Consider the following 11,112-nt stretch of genomic DNA (forward strand, 5'->3'; position numbering starts at 1 on the left):
TATCGTGGCATCATAGTTGCACGTTGTACTTTGCTTATTGATCCTTTATTGCCAAGCCCTATATAAGAAAGGACTTGATGAATGTTGATTAGACGAATGAATGGAGTCTTGTTCGTATTCATCCTGGATTCTTGAGTTTGTCCCTGGGAACAGATGGGTATTCTGGTTCTGATAATGCTAATAATCTCTTCAAAGATATAAACAGCATTAAAGACTTCACTTTAAACTGGTATTCCGAGAAAAAAAAAGACTTGCAAGCTTGAAAACTACTTCTGAAATATAGTTTGACTTGTCTGTCTGTTGCATATTGTCAGAATTGTTATCATTTGTATAGGCAGCCTTACATTGTTATCTGTCCCTTATCTGAGAAGTTCTGTGAAACATTAGCATGGTATACCAAGAGAGTTCATCGCAGCAGTTAGATAATCACCAATGTAAGGCACGCTTAAAATACTTAAAACTAATACATTAATGAAAAAGTGATTTTTAAGGTTTTAAAGATGTTAAAACCTGTCATTCAAATTATAAAGGAACTGTATTCAATTTTAGCTTTACTGTAGATATTGGCCGATAAGCATAAAGTGTTTAATATTATCATTAGAACTTTATTTTGCCAACATTTAATCTTGTGAACAAAGCAGTTATTTCTTTGCAAATCATTTTGTAATAAAGAATCCTTTCTATGGTTATGTTTATTACAAAAACATTTATCCCAGTTAAAATGGAACACAATAACATTGTTTTGGATAGTTGCTGAAATTTGCTAAAATACCAATTGTGGTGAGATAGTTTGGTGTTTTTTAGTTGTCCAAATACAGCTTTATAATTTTGTTGTTTTGGTACTCTGAGGCAAAAAGATTAGTTAATTTTGTGAATCTGTATGCCTTGGGTCCTTAGTAACTGGATGGCCTCTTACAAATCAAAAATATTATTTTATGCACTATGTGGTGAGATAGCGGGATGGATGTGGTAATGATGAGATTCCAAATACCACTGTGAAAGCTTTTCTGGAGAAGATGTCAGAGAAAATGGTCTATTCCTTAAAGGAATGCTTGTTACATTAATATGCCCTCCTGTCATTTAAATATTGTCCACAGAGTGATCAAAAAGGCCTCTGGGTCTTTACTGCTAATGCTACTTCCTTCCTCATTTTTAGAAAAATTACTGTTAATAGAAATGATACACTCACTTTTTTTAACATGATATTTCTGTATTTTAAAAAAGCGTAAGAAACCATTAACATTTAATTTATGATTCTCACTTGTCATTCTAATTTATATTTTTAAAGATTTACATTATTTTGAGTAAATTCTAATCCTATGAAATGATGCAGATGTCACCAACTTAAATTCAATTCTCATCTTATACATAATTCTAAATATATTACTTTGAGTAATACATGTTTACTTAGATTTACTATATTCAGTATAGGTTCTGTGAAGTCATAAGTATATACCTATATGGTTTCTTGCTATTCTTGATTTTCATAATAATGAGGGTCAAAGTGCCCTTCTGCTCCTTCTTGTTCTGGGCTCTCATGAGCGTTGTCAGGATCATCGTGATCTTCACTTTCATCATCATCGTCTTGAAATCTCCTGAAAACTTGTGTCCTTAGTTGTATTGTTTGACCATTAGTGCTTCTTTGTTCACCATAATAAATAGTGTGTATATGAGGGAAGCAGAAGAAGATGTATGAGCTTATTGGTTCTTTTAGTTTATTTTGGTCCACACGAATGTATGTTAAATGGTGGTGATGCAATGGGTCAATAGAAGGACACATCACTGTAAGATTCATCTCTGAAAGAAATAAATTAAAAATTAATCTTGCATTATAGTATAATCCTTAGTTATGACCATAATTCTATGTTAGATTTTATGTTGTATGGGATATAATTCTGTTAATTAAAATACTCATAAATTGAATTAGGTTTCTTTTTTTTTACATTAATCAAATAATAAAATGAAGAAAATTAAATTATAAATGAGTTTTGTATTACCAATATATATATGGCTTTATTGGCTTTTCTGATTAATAAATTCCTAGTAAAACAATCTCAAAAAAATTATCTGCAATCCCACTACTTAGGATACTCATATTTCTTCATATACTCTATTATTTATCTCTATATATATGTGTGTGTGTGTGTGTGTGTGTGTATATATATATATTTTTTTTTTTTTCTTTTTTTTGAGACAGAGTTTTGCTCTGTCACCCAGGCCAGAAAGCAGTGGCATGATCTCAGCTCATGGCAACCTCCGGGTTCAAGCAACTCTCATGCCTTGGCCTCCCAAGTAACTGGGAGTACAGGTGCACGTCACCATGCCTGGCTAATTTTTGTATTTTTAGTAGAGATGGGACTTCACCATGTTGACCAGGCTTGTCTCGAACTCCTGGCCTCAAGTGATCACCCCACCCGCCTCAGCCTCCCACAGTGCTCTGATTTCAGGCATGAGCCACTGTGCCCAGCCTATTTCTCAATATTTAAGGCAATACAATTTAATAGAAAGGACTATAAACTGAATAGCACACATTTCTCTGGGGCAAATTTCTGCCATTCCCTTAAGCAACTTCAAAACAACCATTTTCCGCAATGTCTAAAGCAGAGCTTATTAAATATTTTTTTCCGTAAAAGATCAGAATTCTATTCTTTCTCTCTTTAAAACACAATAAAAGTCTACATACTTTCTATTTCATTATTTTGTAGGTATAGGTGTTCCAAATTTCTTGGAATATAGAATGCTTGCTTCAATTTGTTGTGTCCAACACTGAGTTCTACAAGGTTGGGAAGATTAAAAATGTTATGTGGGATGTCTTGTAGTTTGTTGTGTGACAGTCTTAAAGCATGAAGTTTTGGAAGTTTGTCGAAGTATTTTTCAGGTATAGAAGAAATTGAATTATTTTCTAAAGACAGATACATAAGTGAAGAAGGCAAACCAGGAGGCATTGATTCTAATCTGTTATTGCAGAGGTTGAGCTGCATTAGTTTTTCTATTTTGGCAAAGATTTTGTCTTTTAGCAGAGAATCATGAAGATGATTATAACAGAGATCGAGCATGGTCAAGTTTACTAGCCCATCCATGGCATTTGTCTGCAGTTTGGAGATTTCATTGTAACCAAGAAGGAGTCTTTCCAGAGATTTAGGAAGAGGAAATGGAAATTCTTCTAAATTGTTATGCTCTAGATGAAGTTGTAGTAGATTTGGAAGCTTAGCAAACACACCATAATCAATCTTTTGAGATTTAATTTTGTTGTGGCTGAGGTTAATTTCTTTAAGATAAGTTGCATTGATGAATGAATTTGCAGTCACAGCCTCAATTTCATTGAACTGAAGGTAGAGTTGCTGAATGTGCATCGGAATATTTGGGATAGTCTTGAGTTTGCGATTATCACAGTACATTGATGATGGAAAGTTCGTTGGACAGAAGCATTCACTGACACAGCCTAAAGTGTACTGATAAAAAGGAACTCCGTAGTCTACATTTTGACGAAATGGGAATCCTGTTTGATAATCATCATCTGGCTCTTGGTCATAGTCTTCATCCCACTGATAAGTTTCATATTGGCAATGTACTTTGACTCCAAGAAAGAAAAAAATAACAAATGCTGGACTTAAAAAACCCATCTTCTTCTTCTTCTTCTTCTTTTCCTATTGCAAGGAGAAAAGGAAACATTGTGGAGAAAGTGAGTAAACTCAATACGCTTTGTATAAATTGACAGTTATATGAAATGTATTATACCTATGTCTGTATATAAAAGAATATCCAGAAAGAATGGGCAGTGCTCAAACCAAAATTTTTTTCTTTTCTTTTTTTGTGACAGCGTTTCCTCTGTCACCCAGGCTGGAGTACAGTGGCACGATCTCAGCTCACTGCAACTCCTGCCTCCCAGGTTCAAGCGATTCTCATGCCTCAGCCTCCTGAGTAGCTGGGACTACAGGTGCACGCCACCATGCCCAGCTTATTTTTGTATTTTTTAGTAGAGACAAGGTTTCATTATGTTGCCCAGGCTGGTCTCAAACTCCTGACCTCAAGGGATACTCCAGCCTCAGCCTCCCAAAGTGCTGGGATTACAGGTGTGAGTCACCACGCCCAGCCTCAAACCAAAATTAATGTTTAAGTACCAATGAGGTGAGATTTTTTTTTTCTTTTTTTCTTTTTCTTTTTTTTTTTTTGAGATGGAGTCTTGCCTCGTCACCCAGGTTGGAGTGCAGTGGCGGCAGTCTTGGCTCACTTCAACCTCCTCCTCCCCGGTTCAAGTGATTCTCCTGCCTCAGCCTCCTGAGTAGCTGGGACTACAGGCACGTGCCACCACACTCAGCTAATTTTTGTATTGTTAGTAGAGACGGGGTTTCTCCATCTTGACCAGGCTGGTCTCTAACTCCTGACCTCAGGTGATCCACCCACCTTGGCCTCTCAAAGTGCTGGGATTACAGGCGTGAGCCACCACTCCTGGCCGAGATTTTTTTTTTTTTTTTTAAGTCACATATTACACTGAACTAGAGTCAAAAGTCTGGTATACTAGACTTTCTACTAAGTAACCATCTTTTAAGAGTCCCAGTTTATCTTGCTTACTAGAGTATAGATCTATGATGATAATAGCATGACATCATTCAACTACAGTCTGAGCCTTCCACTATAAACGCTGGGTGTTCTTTGGAATTACCTGATCCTTTAATGATGGTCACTGCCTGGGGGAGGAGAGACCTTTATTTTAGTTAGAGAGCTTTTGCCTGGGAGATTCTACAACTTCTGTTTGTTTTCTGCCCTTCAGAAGAACATGAAATGCTTCCTTTTATGTGATAACTTCAGATACTTAGAAATAGTATTCATGTTTCCTTTTAATATTTTCTGTCCAAAACTAATTGCACCATCAAATTTTCCTCATGAAACAGTTTCCAGAATCCAATTATTTAGTCTCTGACTCTGCTTAAATAACTACTTTAAATCCTAAAGACGTACAATGTTTACGTTCTACAAAATTCAAGTGTCTTTACATTTTTCTTCCTAGCTTCCTTTTTTTCCATTAATATATTTAAGTTTTAGATATACAAATATTATTAAAAACACACTGTCCCTGTCTCCTGGGAGTTTAAAGTCTGGTGGAGGATCAGATACATATGCAGCAGAATGCAGAAGGATATTGTGTGGAGCAGGATTGCAAAGGGGCACACTTCACAATGAACACTCGGTGCTAAAACTTGAAGTTCTAGGGAAGGGTCACTTGTGTCCCAGATGAGAAGCCGGAAACCTACATTTCATTTCTGTCACTTAACATATCTGCCTCTTGCCTCATCAATAAAACAAGAATTGCAATTATAGCTGAATTATACCTTGGCTGCTTATCTGCTTATCTTGTATGTTGCCTTGTGTCTTTTTTTTTTTTTTCCTTGAGATGGAGTCTTGCTCTGTTGCCCAGGCTGGAGTGCAGTGGTATGATCTTGGCTTGCTGCAGCCACCACCTCCTGGGTTTAAGCAATTCTCCTGCCTCAGCCTCCCCAGTAGCTGGGATTACAAGCACACTCCACCATACCTGGCTAATTTTTGTATTTTTAGTAGAGACGGGGTTTCACCATGTTGACCAGGCTGGTCTCGAACTCCTGACCTCATGATCCACCCACCTTGGCCTCCCAAAGTGCTGAGCCACTGCACCCAGCCTTCTTGTGTCATATCTTGCCTGCTTATCCCACCTGGTTGTTGTTAGCATTGTATAAGCTATGCATGTACAAGTACTTTGCATGTTGAAAACTGCTATCCAGATGAAATGAATGTATCGTTTAGGAAAAACGTTTAAAAAAATCCTACCTCTTTTATTCTGAGACCTTTCTACTTTTCCTATCCAGGATTTCATGAGAGAATGAGTTTCCTAAAAAATTGTTGCATATAATGAAATGACTTATCTCCTGTTCATCTAGAATGGTTCTATTTTTCATCATTGGTATAATTGAGAGAATACTTAAGTTATTTTCTTTGACAGAATCTCATTTGAGAAAGGTTAAGAAACATCTCGGCCGGGCGCGGTGGCTCAAGCCTGTAATCCCAGTACTTTGGGAGGCCGAGACGGGCGGATCACGAGGTCAGGAGATCGAGACCATCCTGGCTAACATGGTGAAACCCCGTCTCTACTAAAAAATACAAAAAACTAGCCGGGCGAGGTGGCGGGCGCCTGTGGTCCCAGCTACTCGGGAGGCTGAGGCAGGAGAATGGCGGGAACCCGGGAGGCGGAGCTTGCAGTGAGCTGAGATCCGGCCACTGCGTTCCAGCCTGGGCGACAGAGCGAGACTCCGTCTCAAAAAAAAAAAAAAAGAAAGAAACATCTCAGTTTCTTGTTCTTTTCTTGTCAGAAACTATAAATGTTTAAATGTAACTGTTGTGTGTATTTGGGATTTGAAGTAGTTATTCAGGTGAAGTCAGAGACCCTTGAGCTCTTTTCCTGCAGTGATACTTTCCTTCATTCTTCCTCACCATTTGCTCCCATGTGCCCACATCCTGGGTTTTGTCATTGCTATTACTGGAACCCTTCATACTCTCCATTTTGAGTTCCACACTCAGACCACTATCTCTATGTAGTAACTCCAGCTGCAAGAATTCTTCAGTTTCAGTGGAACCTTAGCTATTGATTCTATTATTTTTCACTGTCCCTCATCCATCCTTGCCAACATTGTCAGTTCCTTCTTACCAACTTAGACCCCATAGTTCATCACTATCGTTGCTCTTTTGCACATGCCCTAAACTTTCTGGCTCCTTCAATCTGCCAAACTCCAACTCTGGTTACTCCAATTCTCCGCCTACTCACAGCCTGTCACAGCTGATTGTAACTAAAGAAAAGCAGGAGCATGGTGACTGGTCTCACTCTCAATTCAAGACCACTAACCTCAAGTGCTGTCCTGCTGCATTTCCTTAGACCATCCTCTTTCCCTCTCTTCTATGCTACTGTGTTGTAACTTTCCTCTCTCAAGTCTCTAATACCTCATTCCCCATTATTATTTTTGTGTGATGACCTTGCTTCTTTTTTTTAAGTCAAGAAAATAGGATCAAGATATCATTTATTTCTGTTTTCTTATATTTATCCCTACCAAAAGAAGATGCCAAAATAGCAGTGGTTTTTTGTTTTTTTTTTTTTAACAGTATGTGCTTTTGAAACTCATGACGTTTCTTTGTGCAACTCTGTTACATCCATTTTTCTTTCTTTTCTGTGAGATTTGTGGAAGATGTGGCATTTGACCTAGACCTTGAAGGAATGTTAAGGTTCTCATAGAGGGAGGTGAGGAAGAAGATCTCTGGATAGAAGAGATAAGCAAAAACATACAAGCAACAGATGGTGATGTGTTTGGGGTATGTGGTTGGTTAACTCTTGAAGGAGCAAAATAAGACTATTAAATCCAGATCTGAAGGGATTAGCCTAACTTTTTTTTCTGAGACAGAGTCTTGCTCTGTCACCCAGGCTGGAGCACAGTGGTGCACTCTTGGCTCACCCTCCGTCTCCTGGGCCCAAGTGACTCTCTTGCTTCAGCCTCCGAGTAGCTAGGATTACAGATGCGTGCCACCACACCTGGCTATTTTTTTGTTTTGTTTTTTTGTAGAGACAGGGTTTTGCCATGTTGCTCAATCTGGTCATGAACTTCTGGGCTCAACCAGTCTGCCCCCCGCTCAGCCTTTACTTGAACATTTTGCCTAATCAAAAGTTTAATGTAACTTTTTTACCAAAGTGCTGGGATTACAGGCATGAGCCACCACACTCAGCCTTGGAGGGCCTAAATTCTGACCTAAGAAATTTGCACTCTGGGAATGAATGCTTAATTTAATGAATTAACATATTTAGGCTGTGATTTCACACTGCAGTCAGTGTTCACGGGTGAAAAAGTAGAGAATCTTGGAAGGTAGAATTAAGGAGTTACGGTCTTACACCAAAGGGCAGTGTTCAGAGCAGGCTCTCCTTGCTGGGCTGGAAGCTCCCAGTGGGTCTGCTTGGAAATGCTTATTCACCTACTGTACTCTACTACTTTACCATATGTGAACGTGCTTAGTGAAGCACTTTACAAATATTAGTAGTTAGTTTGATTGGGTTATATCAGTTTATAGTTATCTTGAATAATTTCTAGTGGTGAGGCACTATGCTAAGTTGGTGGAGAATACAGAAATGAAGAAGACGTGAAACCATAGTCCCTTCTGTAAAGAGCAAACAGCTTAGTGGAAGAGAGAGATACAACAAAGTGAACCCTAATCTAAGGCAGAGGGTAATATTGTTTATAGCAGAGATAGGCAATGCCGTGGGGCCAGTGGCTTACCTCAGCTTTAGAGAGACAGGAAAGTCTTTTGTAGACATCATTTGACCAAGACTTTGGGAGATTAATAGGAATGGATATAGAATATTCGAAATATTTTATACTCATTGATGATATTTTACATATAATTTTATAATATTTTCTTGTACTCATTATAGTACAACATATTAACTTTTTATTTTTGGAGACAGAGCCTCGCTCTGTCACCCAGGCTGGGGCGCGATGGCATGATCTTCACTTACTGCAACCTCCGCCTCCCAGCCTTAAGTGATTCTTGTGCCTCAGCCTCCTGAGTAGCTGGGATTATAGGCGTGCATCACCACGACTGGCTACACTTTTTTGTATTTTTAGTTAAGACGGGATTTTGCCATGTTGGCCAGCCTGGTCTCAAACTCCTGACCTCAGGTGGTCCGCCCACCTCTGCCTCCCAAAGTGCTGAGATTACAGGTGTGAGCCACTGCGCCTGGCTGAAAACTCAGCTTGATTTTTATCCTTTTGTTCAGAACATTAGCTCATCATCAGTTAGCAACCTTACATTTGAGAATTAGAGTCTGTTGTTGAACAACTATGAAAAATTTTTGGGAAAAAAGAAGAAGGCCTTGAATCAAGACATCATGATTGGGGCATCTTTGAAAATAAAGAGATTCTTAATGTTGTCTGCTTTCGGTCTTTGTGAGCACCTAAGAAGAAAGTCTTTCCTTGAGGAACAATTTGTCTTCTAAACCTGAACTTACCTTAAACATCCTTGTCCTCCTCCCTCCACGTTTCTAACCATGTAGTACAATCTTGTCCCACTCCCTTTAATTAAGTGCAGTTTTCTGGTCTGAAATCCATCCTGTTTTCATCTCTATGCTCATTATTTTCTATGCCTCTTACTCTTTCCCCAGGATAATTTCCCATGTTACAACAATCTCTTATTTTATCCAGATTTTTCATTCCCCAACTAATCTCTTCTCAGTCATTTGCTAAACATATTTTTGTTACTTCTGCTTTTCACATTCTACGATCTATGCCTTGTTCTCGATAGGATAACTCACAGCAGTATTGTATACTTCATTGTTGATCATCTCATTTCCTGATATCTTTTAACAGAATCTAGTACAATGCAGTGTTATAAGTGCTCAAAGATTTGTTGGATGAATGATTAGGTTAATAAGCTATAGGTTAAGTCTTGCAAATGCTTCCCTCCACTAATGTTGGTTATTCCTAGGCATTTATTTCACCATGGTAATTTCTTCAAATGAACATATTCATGAGAGCTTGACTGTTCCTTTTTCTATTGAATATTTCTTTATCACAATATACTGTATTCCTCACTTTCCTAGTGCATTGTGTAGTAGGAAAATAACAAATGTGAAAAAGAATGGAACAAAGTAAAATATATATATTACCAGTTTTCAATGTGAATTTTTCATATTATAGCAATAAAAGCATCTGTGTCATAACGTTTCTCTTACTTGGAGAAAAGCACTTATGTGTTCATCAAGAAAAGTTTTAATTGAAATTACTAATGAGGTATAATTTACTTGTTCAGGAAAACTTTAAAGTAAAAGCCTCTTAACATTTTATTATGTTAAAGACATTGTTTTTATTTGTATACCATAGAAATTAACATATAAGAAAGCAAATATTATTATATAATTGAGATTTTTCCAAAAAAGTTCTAAATTTTAATTTTGTAAAATTCTTTTACTATTAAAAGTACAATTACCTCAGTTATTTTTAGCCATAATACATTTAAATCTTAATTAACTAAAACCCAAAGTAACTAGATCCTTCAGTAGACTAGACAGAGGATCTGTATCTTCCCTTTGAGAGAGAAGTAAATGAAAAGACAAACATTCTATATCAGGGATTTAGTCAGTAGAGAAATTTGGAGGAAATCTTGAGTGAAATTTGTACAAATGCCCATCAACCCCCCAACCGGAATCACTAGCATTGCTCAGCTGTATGCCTCAAAGGCATTAGCTGGTTCTTTGTTACTTATAATTCATAGAGAAAAAGAGACCTAAGGAAGAGGAAAAGATTGATTCCTTTAACATGAGAATCTCTCCTTTCATTCAAAGTAAAAAAAAATCTAAACAAAGATTTTTTGTTGGGTAAATCTTAAATGAGAAAGTTAAACTCATTATACTACTTTACTTGAACATTTTGCCAAATCAAAAGCTTAATGTAACTTTTTTACCAAATTTTGCTTCCAAAAATTGTGCTTTTATAATAGATGCAGTCTATTTTAATATTAAGCAAATCCAATATACTTTTTAAATTTTAACAGTAGGAATACATTCTTAAAAAATTGAAAATTATTTTATTATCATACCTGTTCAATTTGCTTTAGTTTTCAGGGGTTGATGAATTTGTAAATCCTTTAAATGAATCAGAAATTCCTAAATTCTTTAACTGAGTCTCTTAAAAATCCACAGTAACTCTGTGTCCAGACAGGGCTGTCTCTTGAATTACTGTAGCAATTTAAGCAAATACAATCTTCTTGGAAAACACTTGGGTTGAATTAAAATTATGTATTTCTTTTCATTACATGAAACTTTGTGGACTCAAATTAAGATGCTTGTGTTCTTGGTCAGATTTATGTGGCTTACTTCTTTCTTTTCCCCTTAATTTTGGTTTGAGGTATGACAAGAATTTCCTCTAATGTGAAAGGCAAACAAAACTAAATGAAACAGCATGTACTGATTACTGTTTTTATTTTCATTTTCATGCCAAAGAATTCTTCAAATTAAGGCCCACTGTGACAGGGAACTCCAGTGTCTCAGCAACTTAAGGTGGAACTCAAAATTTTTTTTTTATTTTTTGAGATGGAGTCTCGCTTTGC

General features: G+C 37.0%; 1 protein-coding gene across 2 annotated transcripts; it reads right to left on the minus strand.

Moving 5' to 3' along the window:
* Positions 1 to 589: 589 nt before the first annotated feature.
* OMD (osteomodulin) lies at positions 590 to 10,862 on the minus strand. Of its 2 annotated transcripts, XM_011927458.1 has the most exons (4): positions 10,603 to 10,862; positions 7,405 to 7,412; positions 2,684 to 3,629; positions 590 to 1,797 (listed from the first exon to the last, which is right to left on the minus strand). In XM_011927458.1, exons 3-4 carry the CDS (start codon positions 3,621 to 3,623, stop codon positions 1,472 to 1,474), a joined length of 1,266 nt encoding a protein of 421 aa, XP_011782848.1. In that variant the 5' UTR covers positions 3,624 to 3,629; positions 7,405 to 7,412; positions 10,603 to 10,862; the 3' UTR covers positions 590 to 1,471. The 2 variants fall into 2 exon arrangements, with proteins under 2 accessions (XP_011782848.1, XP_011782849.1); XM_011927459.1 differs by lacking the exons at positions 7,405 to 7,412; positions 10,603 to 10,862 and having other exon boundaries at positions 2,684 to 3,753.
* Between the last annotated feature and the right edge of the window lie 250 nt (positions 10,863 to 11,112).

The sequence above is a fragment of the Colobus angolensis genome, unplaced genomic scaffold, assembly GCF_000951035.1.
Source record: "Colobus angolensis palliatus isolate OR3802 unplaced genomic scaffold, Cang.pa_1.0 Scaffold72, whole genome shotgun sequence".
Lineage (NCBI taxonomy): Eukaryota > Metazoa > Chordata > Mammalia > Primates > Cercopithecidae > Colobus > Colobus angolensis.

Excerpts from the sequence above, each read along its gene's own strand:
- OMD (XM_011927458.1), bottom strand. The coding sequence starts at position 3,623 with ATGGGTTTTTTAAGTCCAGCATTTGTTATTTTTTTCTTTCTTGGAGTC. Across the intron at positions 1,798-2,683 it reads ACAAAATAATGAAATAGAAA|AGATGAATCTTACAGTGATG; the intron begins GTATGTAGACTT and ends TATTTCTTTCAG.